At 44.5% G+C, this 19,138-nt stretch overlaps 1 protein-coding gene and 1 long non-coding RNA gene across 9 annotated transcripts in view; one reads left to right on the top strand and one right to left on the bottom strand.

Annotated features, from left to right (window-relative positions):
* Positions 1–10,378: 10,378 nt before the first annotated feature.
* Positions 10,379–13,919, bottom strand: LOC123929810. The gene is made up of 3 exons (XR_006815971.1): positions 13,396–13,919; positions 12,463–12,654; positions 10,379–10,414 (listed from the first exon to the last, which is right to left on the bottom strand). It is a non-coding gene; the product is annotated as an uncharacterized LOC123929810 (long non-coding RNA).
* Positions 13,920–14,128: 209 nt separating this feature from the next.
* MSI2 (musashi RNA binding protein 2) overlaps positions 14,129–19,138 on the top strand; it is a 389,833-nt gene continuing 384,823 nt past the window's right edge. For 3 of the 8 annotated variants that reach the window (XR_006815826.1, XM_045983869.1, XM_045983866.1), the window contains exons 1-4: positions 14,131–14,401; positions 14,697–14,737; positions 15,065–15,146; positions 15,853–15,937. Coding sequence is in view for 7 of the 8 variants with exons in the window: in XM_045983869.1 (XP_045839825.1) it covers positions 14,340–14,401; positions 14,697–14,737; positions 15,065–15,146; positions 15,853–15,937 (270 nt within the window). In the remaining variant the exon portion in view is untranslated. Of the gene's footprint in view, positions 14,402–14,696; positions 14,738–15,064; positions 15,147–15,852; positions 15,938–19,138 lie in introns of all 8 variants that reach the window. The other 5 variants (XM_045983868.1, XM_045983871.1, XM_045983870.1 and 2 more) reach the window with 4 other exon arrangements.

The following is a 19,138-nucleotide window of genomic DNA, read 5'->3' as shown; positions in this document are numbered from 1 at the left end:
AACTTCAGGAAACCTCAGGATCTGCGGGGCTTGGGTCTCACAATTTGACGGCAGGCCCCAGCCCCATCCCCCAGCTCTGGAATCTGGGGCCTGGAGGCGAGAGGCAGCTTCTCTCTCTCCACCGCCAGCAGAGGGAACTGAAACGCATGGGCGCAACTGGCGTTCCCCGCATCCACCAGAAGAGGGCGTCATACCCACGGTCCTCCAAAGCTGGAAGTGCTCACACAAGAAATAGATCCTGTCGGGGTGGGCCTCTAGAAGACCCAGAGATGTGATGGGATGATACTGCAGCCGTGTTTCCTACTGATGTTTTGGCCACCTCTAATACTGGATGAATGGTAAAAAGCAAAGGATTTTGAAGCCGTGGACCCAACATAGGCCCAAACTAATGGGTGGTTTTGTGCATTGAGCTAGGAGCTGGTTGCTGGTACCCTGGCAAGCTGATGGGCTCTGGGGCTAGACAGTGAAAGCCTAGGGGAATGTTTGGAGGTCCCAGACATAACTGCGGTGTGTGTGAGGGGGCCTGGGTGGAGGGACCCCTGCACATTTCCAGCTGTGGCACCGAGGTTTCTGTTCGGCAAGGCAGAGCGCCGTGGGGATGAAGCAAGTGCTCTAACGGATGCAGAGGCCTAAGGGAAGGTGACTGCGGCACCGAGTCAACCATTTCCAGGTGGAGTTGAAAGCCATAGCCATTTTCTCCTGCAGGCCCCGGCACCTTTCATCAAGACCAAATTGTTAACTGATTAAAAAAAAGAAAAAAAAGAAGAAGAAATGGAAGATTAAGCCCGAGAGGCCAGAGGAGAAAATGGTTTCCAGGTGGGTAGGACCACTGCTCTATTAACACCAAGGAGCCCGCTGTTTTCCCACCCTCCCTGGCAGCGGTGGGCACCCGCCAGGTCTAGAGGCAAAGGGCTCCCTAACTGCCAAGATGCGGAGACGCTTAATAAAATATTTACCTACACGTATAAGAATAATGATGACTGAATGACAAACGGCTATTAACCAGCTTTTAGCTGCAGGGGAGAGCTGCTCTGGGATATTACCCGTGAAAACGGGAACTTTCTCTTTGATTCCAGAGGCTTCTCTCCTGTGCCTGCCACGCCTACACTCAGGTGAGGAAGCCACGGTTGGGGAGGGGCTCTGCAGCCTGGCACAGGGTGTCCCCTGCAGGGAGATGCCACCCAGAGGCGCTGGAGCCTGCTTCGTACCCAACCCCAAGCTACTTACTGTCCACCTCTTACAACTCCTGACGAATAGAGATGTCCGGAGCCCCTGTCTGCCACTGCACCTAGAAGGAGACTCGCTGCGGTCACTCCATAAATGATGTTGACATTTATTAGGAGTCTGACTTTTTCTCACTCAGCTAAACTTGTAAGCAGCATCTGCCCCATTGGATGTGATCATTTTGAGTTGGGAACGAGGAATGTGGAAGGCAGAGGGGACAAAAAGGAGCAAAAGTGTTCAGCCACCACAGTAGATTCCTAGCTGTGTCCTAAGGGAACATGGAAAGGCAAAAAGGAAAAATTTCGGCTAAATATGTGTCCCCTACCCCTCCTTCCGTTAGGGAGCTTTTTTGTTGTTGTTTTTTGTTTTTTGTTTGCATTTCTTTCCCTAATCTGGGAAAGAAATAACAAAGCAAAGCAAATTTTCTCTATCGTTTAAATAGACTTTTATGTCTCTAAGTATACCAGACAATGTTGAGAGTAAATTCCACATAAAGATATTTATATGTTAGGTAAGTAAAGAGTGTTTGAAAAATAGTTTCACTTTCAGCCTCATACCCTCTGCCTTTGTTCTAGTTCTTCCCAGATATTTTATACCTCCAGTTACGACTGTTAGAAAGATACCGTCTTGACTTTCCTGTTTTACGCCGATCTGGAATAAGGACCAGCCAACGAAGGGTGTGTATGCACATGCATATTTTCCGTTTCTTGGAAGAAAACAAACTAGCTTTGAATTTAAGAGCATGCTCAGAAGTTGTAATTCTTAGGGGAAGAAGCTATTTATTTATTGAAGGGAAATACAAAGGGCCCATTACTTTCAGACACGAAATTTATACTTAGTGAAATTTTCATGAATAAAAACTCATTCCACTAAGTCGTTTCTGGTAAAAACATGGTTTGCTTTTTTGGTGCAAAGTCTGCCATGTCTATTCTTAAAGGGGGGCTTGTAAAGAGACTATGAGAGATGAAGTGAACACACTCTTTAATCAGAGACGCACTTGGCTTGGCAGTGAAATGCAATCCTAAAAGTAAACAAAGGACGTTGTGTGAAAAAGAGCAAGTTTAGATTAATCTTGCTTTTCCAATTTGAAAACGTGCTCACGGTTGTTAGCAACTGAGTCAAGACATTTAAATCATATATATACTTTTATATCTTGACAGTGACCTTTTATAACTGTGCAGTGGGGATAAGATGATGAGCAAAGCGATGCTCCAGAAAGAGCATTTTAGGTAATTGAACATGAAATGTGTTGCAATCTGATAACATTAATAATACGCAATCGCTACTTTATATCTAATATGCAGTTCATTTGGCCTGAGTCTAACTAAAACGCTCTATAAATGTTAGCATATGAATCCTGGCACAAGCCTATAAAGTGAGCAGCTCTATTTTAGTGCATTGTGAAGTATCTTTGTATTCGTTATCCTGGACAACAAATTATCCCAATTTAGTAGCTTCGGACAACAAGTCTCGACTATCTCACGCAGTATCTGAGGGTCAGGAATTGGGAATGGCGTCGTTGGGAGGTTGTGGCTCAAGGTTTCTCACGAAGTTGCAGTCAAGGCATAGGCCAAGGTAGCAGTCATCTGAAGGTCTGACCAGGGCTGGCAGATCTGCCTGGAATGTGTCTAGCTCACAGTGCTGGCAAGATTGTGTTGCTGGTAGCAAACCTCAGTTCTTCTCCACGTGGGCCTCTCCACTGGGCTGCTTGATCGCCTTCATGATATGGCAGCTGGCTTCCCCCAGAACAAGTGATCTAAGGGAGAGCAAGGCGGGAGCCTGGATGTCTTGTGTGACCTAGCCATGGAATTCACCCCCCATCTGCTCCCTCACATGCTGTTCATTAGAAAGCAGTCACTAAGTACAGCAGACACTCAGAGGGAGGGGAACCAGGCTCCATTTCTTAGAGGAGTATTAAAGAAGTTGTGGTCCTGTTTTAAAACCACCACGACCCCCTATTTACAGATCGGGCAGTTGAGATGGATGGTGGCTTATCAGCTCAAGGTCACCAAGCTACTAGTATGGTCCTACGTGCCAGGTGGCAGGCTGTTTTATTTTCCTTCCGCCGTGCCATCTACACGCAAAGCAAAGCAGAAAACCTCACATTCCAAGCATCGCTGCACACAAATTCAAAATCTCTCTCTTTAAAATGGCCAAGATCATCTAAAAGCAGTAGTGGACTTTAGGTTTAGAAATGGGTGAAATGAACATTAGACTGGGAGGTAGGAGTCGGGTATCCTCTGAATCAGGTCTGTGACTTTGTGAAGAAAACATTTCTCTCGGGGTTGGTTTCCTCCTTTGTAAAACAACATGGGTTAGCTAAATGTTTTCCAAACTTGGTTTCCCATCTCAGTCTTTGGGGGAATGAAAGACTCACTGGCTTTGTAACTTCCAGGAATCTTATTTTTCCCTTTCTTTTTAGAGAGAGAGAGAGAGAGAGAGAGCATGTGCGCGTGTGCGCCTCTGGGTGGGGGAAGGGACAGAGAGAAAATATTTTTTTGTGTTTTTTTAAGATTATTTTTTAAAAGATTTTATTTATTTATTTGACAGACAGAAATCATAAGTAGGCAGAGAGGCAGGCAGAGAGAGAAGAGGAAGCAGGCTTCCTGCCAAGCAGAGAGCCCGATATAGGGCTCGATCCCAGGACCCTGAGATCATGACCTGAGCCGAAGGCAGAGGCTTAACCCACTGAGCCACCTAGGTGCCCCCAGAGAGAAAATCTTAAGCAGGCTCCACACTCAGCACAGAGCCCAAAGTGGGGCTCAATCTCATGACCCTGAGATCATGATGTGAGCCCAAATCAAGAGCTGGACGTTTAACTGACTGTGCCACCCAGGCCCCCAGTAATCTCCAGGAATCTTTATAATTAAAAGGCCCTTGGGAGTCAGATGGACAGTTTGGTGTATGCGTATGCTGAGCTAGATTACTTCTCATGCTTCCAGCTCAGACATTATTTGAACGCCTCCCTTGGACTGCGTGTGCCCAGGAAAATCAATGGTGCTCAAGCCTGCAATCATCAGGGAAATGTCAGAAAAATATGATGCCTGGGGCCCCTCCCCAGGCAAAATACATCAGACATTCTGGGGTAGAGCCCAGGGATCATGATGGCTTGCTTGTTTTCATCAGTATGTTTTAAATAATTGTGTTTAGCCTTGGTTGCATATTAGAATCACTTGGGAAGTTTTAAGAAAGACCCCCTGCCCAGGTGGTCTCTGAACCAATTAAATCAGAATCTTGTGGGTGGAGCCAAGCATCCTTTTTTTTTTTTAAGTTCCCAGGTTATTAGAATGGATAGCTGCGTTGACCTACATTTGCCTCATTTGAGATAATTCCAAGGCCACCTCACCCATAAAAGATTATTCACAAGTTCAACTATACTTCAATTTAAAATAACAATTAAAAAAGATTATTTAGAGAAGAAATTATTCAGAAATCTTAGGTACCGCAGTACAGGAAGAAAAAATGCATTTGCAATGGAAGACGTTAAACATTTGAAATGGAAATGAGTTCCATTTCTGGCAAGATGGCGGATGAAATGATGTCAGTCACCCTCCCACTATAGCCCATCTCTAACCAGTGGTCAAAATGCAATAACCCCTCACAGAAGTGAGCTCATGAGACAGTAAGGACAGGGCCCCGGTGCTAGAAGCAAGAGGGAAATGGCAGTTAGGATGGGTGAGCTAGTAAGTGGAGATGGAGCAGGTCTTGGGCAAATCCACATGGCAAGGAGACTGTGGCTTGGGCCCATTCAAAGTGAGAAGGTGGTACCTGGGATCGAGATCCCACATTAAGCTGGAACCCTCAAAAGGATGAGTCATTTTAGAAATAATTCACTGGGGGAAGAAATAGCCCTAGGGGTGCAGGGAGATAAGAAAATTTCACTGTCTTGTCATGACTTGAAAGTGGAGAAATTACAGCCATAGCAATTTGGGGCTGGAATTTACTTTACCTGTATGATCCAGGAATCAGGAACCCTAAAACTGAAAAGCGAAGATAAAGACACAGAACTTACTCCAAACTACAGAATGCACATGGATGTAGTCTACCCTAACCAAGATGTAGGAGACACAAGTGTTCCAAGAATCTCAGGAAACAGAACTACTGGACAGACTTATAAAGTATGTAAGTTTAAAATTATGAAAGACATAAAAGAGCATTTGGCCCACAAGAAAATAACAGTATTTTAAAAAGATAGATTGGAAAGAGAACTAAATGGACCCTTTGGAAATGACATATATGGTTCCTGAAATGAAAAGCTCAGTGGTTGAGTTGCGCAGCGGATTAGCCATCACTGAAGAAAACAACTGAGGAAATTGTCCAGGAAGCATCGTAGAGAGACGAAATGAAGGAAAGTCTGAGAGAAAGGGTCACGTTTACAGGCACCAGAAGGAAAACGTAGAATGTAGGGGACACAGGATTTATACAGACAAAGACTGTTGGCAAATTTGTTAAGAAAACATGAAACCTGGGATTCTGGACGTACACTGAATCTTGAACCGGGTAAATAAAAAGAAATTCACATGTCAACACAGCATGTTAAGACCATGGGGAGCCAAAGACAAAGAGAAAATCTTAAAACCAGAAAGAAAAACCAGATTACCTACAAGGGAATGATAGCAAATGTCTCAACAATAGAGGAACAATGAGATGTGTCTTGAGGGTAAAATAATTTTCTGTCTAGATTCTCTCCCCAGAGAAATCATCATTTGAGGATGAGAGGGCAGTCAAACCATTTTATATTAATGGAGAAAGCAGGTCACTCACATAACCTCCCTGAAAGGAATACTAAAGGGTATGTTTCAAGGAAAAGGGCTAGTAATTAGAAAAAAAAGGAATGATATGCCAGAAACAAAAGTGAGGAAATTGGTAAACATGGACAAATCTATACAAGAACGGGATAAAATTAAAGGGACCACAGTCATTAAATTCAGGGGTATTAAAAGGTGGGGTCTAAAAAAAATAACAAGCAACAGTAACATGTATGAGGAAGGATATAGCTGGAGGGGGATCGTTCTTTTTTTTTTTAATATTTTATTATTTATTTGACAGAGAGAGAGATCACAAGTAGACAGAGAGGCAGGCAGAGAGAGAGAGAGGGAAGCAGGCTCCATGCTGAGCAGAGAGCCCGATGTGGGACTCGATCCCAGGACCCTGAGATCATGACCTGAGCCGAAGGCAGCGGCTTAACCCACTGAGCCACCCAGGCGCCCCAGAGGGGGATCGTTCTTAGCGTATAGTTGTAGTGGGGTTCGACCAAGTGCATATGTTAAAATTTCTTAAAGTAAAAAAAGTTTCTAAAATAACCACTATAGAGGCGCCTGGGTGGCTCAGTGGGTTAAAGCCTCTGCCTTCGGCTCAGGTCATGATCTCAGGGTCCTGGGATTGACTCCCACATCGGGCTCTCTGCTCAGCAGGGAGCCTGCTTCCTCCTCTCTGCCTACTTGTGATCTTTCTCTGTCAAATAAATAAATAAAATCTTAAAAAAAATTTTTAAATAACCACTATAAGAATAGAAGTAGAACTTACAATTTCTTTTTTTTTTTATAGATTTTATTTATTTATTTAAAAGAGAGAATGACGGGGGTGGGAGGGAGACAGAGCATGAGAAGGGGTAGGGTCAGAGGGAGAAGCAGACTCCCCGCTGAGCAGGGAGCCCGAGGTAGGACTCAAACTCGGGACTCCAGGATTATGACCTGATCCGAAGGCAGTCACCTAACCAACCAAGCGACCCAGGCGCCCCAGAACTTACAATTTCTAAATTAAGAGGAAAGGGGGACAAAGAATTCTTGATCAATTCAATAGAAAAGAAGAAAGGAAGTAAACAAAAACCTGAGAGAAACCAAATAAGCAAAAGGTGTAAAGTGAGACTGAAGGCACAAATTCCAAAACATCGGTCATCAGTAGACCAACATGTTCTCTCACATGTTGCTAGTGGGAGCACACACTGAAATAGCGCTTTGGAAAACTGGTTAGCATTATCTTATATACTTTTACATTACATACCTTACGACCCAGTCATCACTCCAAAGAAGAATTCTTGCCCACATGCACCAGAGGGCAAGAATGTTCACTATAGTGCTGCTCATAACAGTGAGAAAAATGGAAACAACCCAAAGTCCTGTGACAGAAGAATGGACAAAATAAACTGTGGTCGCGGCACACAATAGAGTATTATACAATCAGAAATAAGAATGAACTACAACCAGGTGCGCCTGGGTAGCTCAGTCAGTTAAGCATCTGCCTTCAGCTCAAGTCATGATCTCAGAGTCCTGGGACCGAGCCCCATATCAGGCTCCCTGCTCAGTGGGGAATCTGCTTCTCCCTCTCCCTCTGTGTGTGCGCATTCGCTCTCTCTCTCTCTAATAAATAAATCTTAAAAAAAAAAAAAAAAGAATGAACTACAGCCAGATGTAATATTCTAGCTGAATCTTAACAATATGATGTTGGGTAAGAAAATATAAAACTCAGAAATGTTTCATAAGAGCTTAAAACAAATGTGTGATAAAAATTTGGTAAAAATTTTTAATAAAAAGCAAAACAATAATAAATACAAGATTGAGATTAGTGGTTACTTCAGATGGAAGAGAAGGTAGGAGAGAAGCACACAGGTAGTTGTAAGTTGTTGTTGTTTTCTAATTGAATAACGGGTTTACAGCTGTTAATAATATTAAAAAAATAAAATAAGGCCATGAATATACCCAATGATGACAGTGTGTTATGTTAATCCCAGAGACTGTGGATAATATGCTTTTGTACCCCTAAGTTTCATTAAAAACATCACATTATATGTAAATGGACAAAACTTACTAGTCAAATAAATAACTGAACGAGATCTAGCTATATGCTGTCTATAAGAGACGCACCGAAAACTTAAAGACATAGAAAGGTTGAAAGTAAAGGATGGAAAAAGATATGCCAGACAAATGCTATGCTTGTTAGAAGTTGGAGTAGTTATATTTTTCACAGGCAAAGCAGACTTTAATCCCAAAGTCCTAGGGTTAAAGATCCTTTGTGTATAGTTGATCCTTGAACTATGCAGGGGTTAGGGATGATGACCCCTAAGCAGTTGAAAATCTGCATATGACTTTTACCTCCCCAAAACTTAACTACCAATAGCCTATTGTGACTAGAAGATATAAACAGTCAATTAATATATATTTTGTGTATGTGTTTTATACCATATTCTCACAATAAATAACAATTATATATTTTATATATGTATTATATATGGTATTTTTACAACAGATAGCATTAAGTTGATTAACACATACTTTGTATATGTATTCTATACTGTATTCTCACAATAAAGTAAGCTACAGAAAAAAATATTAGGGAAAGGATAAAGAAGAGAAAATATACAGTAATTTCACAGTACTGTACCATCTTTATTGAAAGAAGTCTGTATATAATCAGACCTGCACAGTTCAAAACTGTGTTGGTTAAGGGTCAACTGTACATATTAAAGAAACAATTCACTGGGAAAACAGTATATCAAGCTTGCATGTGCCTAATAACATAGCTTCAAAATACACAAAGCAAAAAGTAAGATAAATAAAATGTAAAAAATAGAAAAACTGCACAGCCATAGTAGGAGATGTGAACAGACCTTTTGACATGCCTTATCACATACTTTTAAAATGTTGAAAAAATGAAATTTGAGGAGATTTTTGGGGCGCCTGGGTGGCTCAGTGGGTTAAAGCCTCTGCCTTCGGTTCGGGTCGTGATCCAAGGGTCCTGGGATCGAGCCCCGCATTGGGCTCTCTGCTCAGCAGAGAGCCTGCTTCTTTCTCTCTCTCTGCCTACTTGTGATCTCTGTCTGTCAAATAAATAAATAAAATCTTTTTAAAAAAATAAATAAATAAATAAAAATTTGAGGAGATTTTTAAGAGAAATTGGCAAATTCTATCATAAAAGGAGATTTTGACATACTATGATAAAACGTGATAGATCAAACAGATAAAATATTAGTAAGGCTAGAGAAAAATCTGGAAAACATAATTAAGAAGCCTGATATAATAGGTCTATATAGTATGCTACACTTAACAATTAAGGGATACCCATTCTGTTTGTTTTTTTCTTTTAAGTAAGCTCTCTGCCTGACATGGGGCTTGAACTCTTGACCCCAAGATCAAGAGTTGCATGCTCCACTAACTGAGCCAGCCATATGGAACATTCTTTTCAAAGCCACATGGAATATTTATAAAAATTGACCGTTTGGCAAAGCAAGTCTCAACAAATAACAAGAATCTGTTTTATACAGACTACCTTCTCTGACCCTAATTCAATTACGTTAGCTATAAATAACTAAAAATCAAAACAAAAAAAAACGTATGTTTAGAAATATGAAGATATACAGGTATTGAGCCAAAGAAGAAATCATATTTGAAATCTATTCTTTGCCTGGGATGATAATAAAAATCCTCTGTATCTTGTGGAATGTCGTTTGAGTGGTACTCAGAGTGAAATCCAGAGTCTTCCATGTTACAATCAGAAAACAGAAGAGGGAAAATTACTTAAGCCACCAATTAAAAAAAATGTTTAAAGAGCAAGAGAATAAACACAAAGCAGAAAAAAAAAGTAACACCAGATATGTATTCTATTCTTACATATTAATGTATTATATTCTTACATATTAATGTATTATATTCTTAGAGCTGCTATATACTATTTATATGGTATATATGCTCTTATTCTCTTATTCAAGAATAAAAGATATACAGTAATATATAAAGACAAAAATTACTAAAACCAAAAAATAGTGTTAGACAAACTAAAAGCTGATTCTTTGAAAACACTAGCAGAAAGAAGACATATTAATTAAATAGAGGGAGATCTCTGGCACCGCTAATCCAGAAAAAGAGAAGACACATATACAATAATACTAAGAATGAAAAAATGGACATGATGGATAGATGCAGCAGAGATTAAAATATATTAAGAGGAAATTATCAACAGCATTTTGTTAATACATTTGGAAACCTAGTTGGCATGAATTATTTCTTTGAAAAATATAATGTGTAAGAACTGACTCAAGAAGAATATAAAACCTAAAGAGGGGGCGCCGGGGTGGCTCAGTGGGTTAAAGCCTCTGCCTTTGGCTCCGGTCATGGTCCTGGGGTCCTGGGATCGAGCCCTGCATCCTGCTTCCCTTCCTCTCTCTCTCTGCCTGCCTCTCTGCCCACTGTGCTGTCTGTCAAATAAATAAACAAAGTCTTAAAAACAAAACAAAACAAAAACAAAAAAACCTAAAGAGATCCACAGCCACTAAAGAAATGGAATCAGTATTTAAAAACCAACCTAGGAAGTGTTTATCCCATACCCAGACATTTTACTGGAAAGTTCAACCAAACATTCAAGGAACACACAATTCCAGTTTTATACACTCTGTTCCAGAAAATGAAAAAAGAAGAAACATTTACTAGTTCATTTTATGAGGCCACTATAGCCAGACAAAGGCAATACAAAAAGGGAAAACTGCAGCCAGTTTGACTTATGGACACAGATATAATAAATCCTACAATTAAATTAGATGTTGACATTCATTCATTCCTTCGTTCATTCATTCATTCACCCTTTCATTTGTTTAACAACTATTTATTGATTGTCAACCATGCACTAACAGGCACTGTGCCAAAATGTGGAAGGCAGAGCAATGGTTTGATGGAGGTAAGGTAACGGTACCTTCCAAGGGGGATTTGACCCGGTCAGAGAATGCTTTCCAGGTACACTAATGGAGTAAGAAATGGTTTGGGAAGAATGCTTAGGTTATTTCTAGGGCTCAAGTGGGAAATGTGGGATGCAGCAGCAGCAAAGACGAACTTGAGAGACACTTAGGAAGTGAAACCCACACACTTCCATGACGGATTGCATATGGGAAGACATCAACCTGGAGTAGGGCCAACCTTGTCTCTAGGATGGCTGGGATTCTGCTGACCCATATAGTGAAACTTAAAAGTTTTAGGTTCAAGGGGAAAACACATGCATGCATTTTTGGACATGCGTGTTGAGTTTGGTGTACTTCCAGGAAGGTGAAGTGGAAGACAGTGAATAGGAAATTAACCAGAGCCTGGAGCTTTGTGGAGAGCTCAGGCCGGAGATGTTAACTTGAGTAGCATCGGCAAGTAGGTAGTATTTAAACCCTGGGTGCAGAGGAGCTCATCCGGGGAGGGTGTGTAGCTGGAGAAGAGAATGAACACCGGTATTTAAAGGAAAGGCAGAGGAGGAGTCAGGGTAAAGAGACAGAACGAATGGCTGGAGAGGTAGGAGGAAAACCAAAAGAATGTGGCCATCAAGGATGCCAACTGAAGAGTGAGTTACGCGCAGGGAGTGGGCAGTAAAGAGGGTCGAGGACTGACATCCCATGCTGCTGGAATTCTCCTGATCCAGGGGCTGCATTAAGCAAATGTGCTGGAGAAGAAATGCATAATAAATAATAAGTTATTTCACGTAACGTAGTGCAAAAGGGCAGCAAGAGAGAATTTTTTGGGACAATGGAACTCCTCTGCATCTCGGATGGGTTATCATGGAGACAGCTCAATCCTATGCAGTTGTCAAAAACTCACAGAATTACAGCCCAGGAAGAGGAAGTATTACACCACAGAAATGAAAAATCAATAAGTAAAAACAATGTAATCATGGAAATAGAAGATCAAGCTCTCTCTCCACCAGTGACTTTATAATTGCAGTGCTAGCCCCTCTCAGGGTTTTAATTCAGTTCACTGTCAGCCTGTGTAGGTCGACAACGGGGAACAAGGACACCCCACTCTTGCCTTGTGAAGGACAGAATAAATATGCATGTAACAGAGCCAAAGGGCATCAGAGTGAGGGCGGGAGCCCCTCTAAGGAGCTGCCTGACTGATGGGGGTGGGGTGCACCCTGGTGAGCTTGGCTCCTCTGGGACCCTGATGGAAAAAACTGAGAGGGTTGGATCAGGAAAGGCCTTTCTACCTCTGAGGGTCTGTGGTTCTAGCGCAAAAATCCCAAACAAAATCCAATTAGCTCTGTTGTCTGCATTTTGTTATTGAGAATAGTCATAATAAACAATCACCATAATAAGCGGCTCTTCAACACACGGAGACCCCAGATGATTTGGGAAGCAGCTTGGAGTGACGGGAAAATGCTTGGGTTTGTGGTCTGAAGCTCTAAAGTGCCTTCCAAAAAGTCACAGTAAGTGATGATTGATAATAAGCACAATCTGCAAATGTTTGCAATAAAAAATAGACTTTTATATTTACTTACTTCAATCTCTCCTTTCACTCCATTAATCCTGTCAGTGAGGAATTATCCCAAATTTAGGAGGCAGGGAGATTAAGAATCTGGTCATTCAAGGCTTTGGCTAGTGTTGGGATTTTCCAAATATTCCACTTTGCCACGACCCACAGTGGATTTGGTATAGTTTTGGTGTTGAGTGTATTCCATTGTGTCCTAATCCTATGAAAATTAATGAAAAAGTGTTAATTGGGCATCAATTCATACTTAACATTAATCTGAGTATTTGATGAACCACAACTTTGTGTTGCCCCTCATGCCATATTAACTCAATTTATTGTAATAATTTAAAACAATATGGATAATTGTATCCTTATTGTTTTCAATACCCCATAAATTGAATCCAGTCTGAATCCGGCCAGCCTGGAAACTGCTGGAGAAGAGTGTGATGACTTTGGGAAGCTACCAGCATCGTCTTTTGGGGGTTTTCAGGGCTGGGAAAGATGAATCCAGTACTTATTAAGCACCTACTGTGTACCAGGACCTGTGCAGCACCACACTGCTACCAAGGTGGTAGAGGGTGAGAGTGTCTGAAGCCTTCTGCTATGCTCAGCCACCTCCCCAGATGGGGGTGGGGGTCCTAGGCTATTTCAACCTCATGCATTTTACTATCTCAGCATAGAAATAATAAACATATACAACGAACCGTTTGGAGAGGGGTTTCCTGAAAACAACCACCCTTCCCAGCCATCCCAGAGATGCTTCAAAACTATTTCTCACTATATGCAAAAATTTACTTTGAACCCCAATCATTTGACCTTGACCCCTATAAACCTATTTTATTATATTTTTAAAACTCTGTACGATTAACGCGGACACCCTTTCTTCAGCACTTTCTCACCCCTGGAATCGCGTCAGTTTCTCAAAGTTCCAAAATAACCTTTCCCCGGCACGGATTCGTACCTCTGCCGGGGAAGGGCGGGGAGCGGCGCAAGACGTGCCGGTGTGGAGCGAGAGCCAGACAGAACTTCCAGCGCCAAAGGAAAATAAAACTTGTGGCTGCTGTTTGTGCGGGAGGGTCTCCGCAATCCTGAAGCTCCCCGATCCTGGGGGGTCTCGGGGCCCGCCGAGGAGCGCCAGGGTTTGGGTTTGATCCCGACGTCCTTGACCTAAATTTCTGCGCGGTGGCTGGAAAAAAGGGCGCAGAGCTGGGCGGGCAGCTGGTGCCATCCCCGGATCCCGGCGGCCGGGGCCGGCGAACTTGAATGGAGAGGCCGAACTAGAGGGGGTGGGGGGCGTCTTCTCCCCTGCCCGAGCAAGGAGCAGCGGCGAGCTCCCCGCGCCTCCCCCTCCCCCGATCCACCCGCCCCCCGCAGCCCATGTGATCCAGGGAAGTCGGGGTGCGCTCCCCCTCTGCCGGCGCCAGGCCCGCCTAGAGGCGGGGCCCCCTCCGGCCGCGGGGTTCGCGCACCGCCCCCGTGGGTCCGGCCGCGGGGGGCCCGAGTGTGTGCGCTCGCGGGCAGGCGGGGGCCGCACCAGGGTGCGTGACGTCACCGGCATTGGTTACACGACGTTCTAGAACTCCGCCCCACGTGCGCTGGGGAGGAGGGGGAGGAGGAGGAGATGGGGGTGGGGAGGAGGAGGGGGAGAGGTGGGGATGGGCCGGGGGGGCGGGGACGGGGGGGGTGTGCGAGCAGCGGGGCTGAGCTAAGCCGAGCCCACGTGTGACGGCTCTCGCCGCTGCCCCGGCTCCGCCGCTCGCAGAGAGATTCGGAGGAGCCCGGGCGGGGGGGAGGAGGAGGGGGAGGAGGGAGCGGGAGATCTCGGGGCTCGGAGCCGGCCGCCGCTCCGCTCCGATCGCTGTGGGGCTCGGTTTTTTGGGGGTGGGGGGGCGGGGGGGCTCAGATATGGAGGCAAATGGGAGCCAAGGCACCTCGGGCAGCGCCAACGACTCCCAGCACGACCCCGGGTAAGTTTCCAGCCGCTGCCCACCGCGCCGCCTCGGGCTCGCTCTCCTTGCAGCGGCGGGGACGGCGGTGCGCGGAGCCGGGCATCTCCCGCACCCCCCCGCCCCTCCCGCGCGCCCCCCCCCCGTGGAAGTTACACACCTTTGGGTTGCATTTCGCCGTCACCTTCTCCCCCACCCCACCTCCCGGCTCTCGCTCGCTCGCTCCCCCCCGCTTTCCTTTTAGCTTTTGTAAGTTACACGTCAAAATGGCCGATCTGACATCGGTGTTCACTTCTGTTATGTTTTCTCCCTCTAGTAAAATGTTTATCGGTGGACTGAGCTGGCAGACCTCACCAGGTAAGGGAGGGAGGGGGGGACGTCTGGGTCCCCCCCTTCTTGGCTTCTTTATTGCTCTTTGTTATCCCGGTGTAGGAGCCCCCCCCCCGCCATTGGCTCCCCACTTCTCCTGTGCAAGGTTATTTTTTTAAATAGCAAATCCTTTCCGAGCCCTCTACGCGACCTCTGTTGCCGAATTTCCCCCGCGTGTGCAAAAAATGCAAAAACAAAACAGAATAACAACAGAAAACTACTTTTGGTTTTTGTCCTTGATCAAAATTTGCATTGCTTTTTTTTTTTCCACACCTTCTCTCCCCCCCCCCCATCTCTCTCTTTCTCTCTCTACAGATAGCCTTAGAGACTATTTTAGCAAATTTGGAGAAATTAGAGAATGTATGGTCATGAGAGATCCCACTACGAAACGCTCCAGGTAAACCATTCCCTTCTGGATTTTGTCTTTATTTTAGAACAAAGTTTAAGTGTTATTTTTGGAGGTGTCTTCGGAAGTAGCTAAGCGGATTTAGAATGGGGCTCAGGCATGTGGCTGGTTTCGAACGTCTCTCTATTCCACCCCCCACCCCCGCCCCCATAACCCGAAAGGTTATTGTTAATTGGGTCTGAACTCTGGATACAGAGATGCCCATCCCTCCGCTTTAAGTCCTTTTCCCGTCGCTTCTTTTCCTCCGGTTTAAAATGACATTCAGCTTCATTCACTTTCTACATAGTTTTTTTTTTTTTTTCTTTTAATGTATGCTTTTCCCACACTCCCAGCTCCCTAAACTCTTCAGCCCCTTTTAGAAAGCTGGATGAATCTCTTCTGAGCGCCGGGTTTTCTTCAGAATAAAACAAAGCGTTAAGAAAGGGAAGGGGAGGAGGAGAGGAGACTGAGGTGGCGAAAGAGTGGAGACACCAGCATTTTCCAAGTTACCTCCACCGCCCTGCCCCCGTTCCACTTCCCCCATTAACCTTGATGGGTTTTCTTGCGAGGTGGGAGGGGGCTTGGGGGGAGGGCCGTGGGCAGCCAGGGTGAGAGGGGGCAACTTTGGCTCTCCATTCTGCAGGAGGGCTCACTCCTTGTTGCTTTCAATGGTGTCACATTTTCTTGTTTGTTTTTCTCCCTCTTTGTCTCATTTCAGAGGCTTCGGTTTCGTCACGTTCGCAGACCCAGCAAGTGTAGATAAAGTATTAGGTCAGCCCCACCATGAGTTAGATTCCAAGACGGTAGGTTGCTTTCCTTCGTTGTTGTTGTTGTTCGCCCCTGTTCAGGACCCATCTGGGCATTGACAGCCCCATTTAAAGGGACCGTGCTTTCTTTTGCTTCTGTGCTGAGAACCGGGCAGTGATGAGCAGGGCTGGCGAGTTGGCTCTGAAGTTTGCTGCCATGGCTGGGGTTGGGGTTTTCTGTGCAGAGCCTGTCCCACTGCAACTCCAGATGCTGCCGATCGCAGGCCTGGGGGAGGGGTCCGCTTGGGGGGAGGCATCTCGCCGGCCCAGGGAGCATGCAAAGAAACTGCACGACAGAGCCAAGGCAACTTTTCTTTGTCAGCAGAGCACAGCACGCGTTACCAACTGTGGCTGTGGGCATTGGCTTTTAGAAGGCACAGCCCGCTTCATGGCCAGCCGAGAGAGAGACGGGGGCCGGCAGGAAGGCGAGGGGGGCGCTAATCACAGACCCAGGCAACAGGTTCCTCCTGGGGCACCCCGGATTCAGAATGCGGTTTGAGAGGGAAAGGAAACCTCCCAGAGCCAAGTGGGGCGTCCAGGGGGTGACTCCAGATGGAGTGAAATCTAACGCTGATAAGGCCTTGGGTTTCCAAGTGATTTGGTTTTGCTTTTTTCCCTCAGATCCTTTATTTTGAGTGTGGGCACTTTTATAGGATCAGAAGCTTTCAGAGACGTGTGTGGGGAGGGGAAAGCCTTTAGGTAGAGCTTAGAGAAGAAGGGAAGAGATATTAGTACAATCATGGGGGGGGCGCGGACGGCTCCTAGTGTTTTATTTAGACGCCTGTGTTGGCTTTGTGGCTTTCCCCCTTCCCTTTATGCCTGTGAGAATCTCCCCCTGGTTTTTATACATTCCTCACAACAGGGGCCCAGAGGTGACATTGGGATCCAGTGCTGGGCTGCTTAGGACTGGGGTAGGTGGTGCGGCAAGGCAAAGGATCAGGTTCTAGTCCCGGCTGCCCTTTATGAACTTGGGCAAGTTGTTCCCTGCCTTGGGCCCTCAGTTTCCTTTTCTGTAAAATACAGGAGTGGAACAGGGTGCTCTTCAAGCCCCTTTTGGCTTTAACATTGAGGGGAAGGGGGAAAAGGGCAAGAAACCTGGTCACCTTTGGTGCAGGTGGATACATTTTGCAAATTAACCCCCTTTCTCTGATCAGAGGTCACGTGCATGTTCCCTGGCCCCCAAGAGAGGACCCAAGACACTTTTTAAGTTGCTTTATGAATTGTGCTGGATTTGTCATAGCTGGCAGCCCAGCCTTTTTACGCTTTTAGATAATTTAATTTTAGGAACAGTCATTTGTAGGGTGATAATGGATGTCTAAAGAATTTTTTCTTCCCCTTGACTTCTTGGTCAGATGTTTCAAAAAGCGAACAAAATTAAAGAGGAAAATATTTCAAGGCAAATTCAGGAATTTATTATTCACTCCGTCTCCCCACCCTGGGTAGGAGAAATAGTATGGTTTCTATGGTGCCTGGTGGGTCATAGCCCTCAGTGTCAGGTGCAAAACGTGAGGTTTTTCCCTCTGTAATTGTTTGTGGATATGTTTTGGTCACTATTATTTAGTATAACCTAGATTTTGACTTTGTTTCAACGTTCAGTGCAGGAGGCAGAAGCGGTTGGTTTATTGACATGGAAACGAGGATCTTGTTTACCGTTACCTTAAAAGCTTTGTTTAGGTAACGGCCATTCACATCCAAAATAGTACCCTAGTCTTTTCCTAGAGGATTTGTAGCTACAGTAAGTAGAGCTGTACCTAACTAACTAATGTTTTAATTTTTGGTAGCTTTCTTTTTTGTTTGTTTAAAAAAAAAATAGTCGACAGGGATGTGCAAAAGGTTGGGATTTGCCATACTTACCTTGACCTGGCCTCTCCTTTAGAGATCGCAGCGTGTAAACTTGGCACTCCGATAAACATGCCTGGTGGTCTGACACGCTGCTGTCACAAACCCGCCATCCAGGAATTCTGAATTGGCTTTGAGTTTTGTAATTTTAGTTATTTTTTGAGTGTCTTGCTGTCTTCAGGTCTTCCTGTCCCTCCCCTCCAGCTCCTGGTCTCTCTACTGACCGTGTCCCTCACTTTTTACTCCACGAACAAGGTGACCTCTTACCTGCAATTGTGTGCTGGTCAACTCAAAAGCCGTAGTCTGGGGGCGTGTTTTATAAAAAGACACACCTGTCTTCCGTTTGGTCAACAGAATGGAAAATCCACACCTGTTGTATCTCTCTCGTAGACAGCTCTACTCAGTGCTGAACACACCTGTAGATGCGGTAATGTTAATCCTGATTGAGAGGGTAGTTTCCTAGATCATGAGATTTTTGTCTATTTTAGTTTTTGAAAAGTAATCCCTCATTTCTCAGGTGATGTTTGAAGGTTAAAAAACAAACAAACACCCCAAAACAACAAAACCATGCTGTGGACTTTTATTAGGTCTTTAAACCACCTTAGTTAAAGTGGTAAATCTTGGTTTGTTTTACCAGCTGGGGTGTCCTAAGGGACGGAGGTCTGGGCTCAGGAACTCTCTGGTGTGCTTTGTCCCTGATCCGTGCTTCATCCCACAGCCTTACTCCTTTTGCTGCCCCACAGCAGAACTGAAAACAAGGTTCAGGTTTACATTTTAAAAGGGGGAAGATTGTACTCTGAAAGCCAGAGCCTATAAATAAATAACTGGTAGCAATATTCTGTGTTGAGTTTTACCCCCAAATTTGTGACATTTAGAAGTCTAATGAAAACTGGTAATGGGAATTTAAAAAATTCTTTCCCTCCCCATATTTTCTGTCCAGCAACTTCCCCCACCTCAGATCAGCCTATTGGATTCAAATGCCTCCGTGGGAATTGTTTTGCGTTTTAAAGCCATTCCCCTTTTGAGAATCATGTGTTCTGCTGAGTGTCTGATCTGGGGTGGAGGATGTTTTTCCATTCTGACTGGGGTTGGGGTAGAAAGAATACCCTAATTGTTACAGTAGGTTCTGACTTCTTTTTTTCAGTAATTTTTTTTTTAAATCGTCTCCCCATGATGGCCTTACTTTTATAATTTGGATTTAGGTTGCTCATAGAATTCTACCCCCAGTGATTTTTAAAATCCAGGTGGTTTTGGCTTATGTGTTTTCTTTTATTGTATTATTATTATTATTATTTTCTTTTTCTTTTTTTAAGAACTGGGTTAGGCTCCGCAGCTTTTGACACCTGCTTCCTCTTGCGG

This window comes from Meles meles, chromosome 18 (genome assembly GCF_922984935.1).
Source record: "Meles meles chromosome 18, mMelMel3.1 paternal haplotype, whole genome shotgun sequence".
Lineage (NCBI taxonomy): Eukaryota > Metazoa > Chordata > Mammalia > Carnivora > Mustelidae > Meles > Meles meles.
This window is presented reverse-complemented; position numbering and strand designations above follow the sequence as displayed.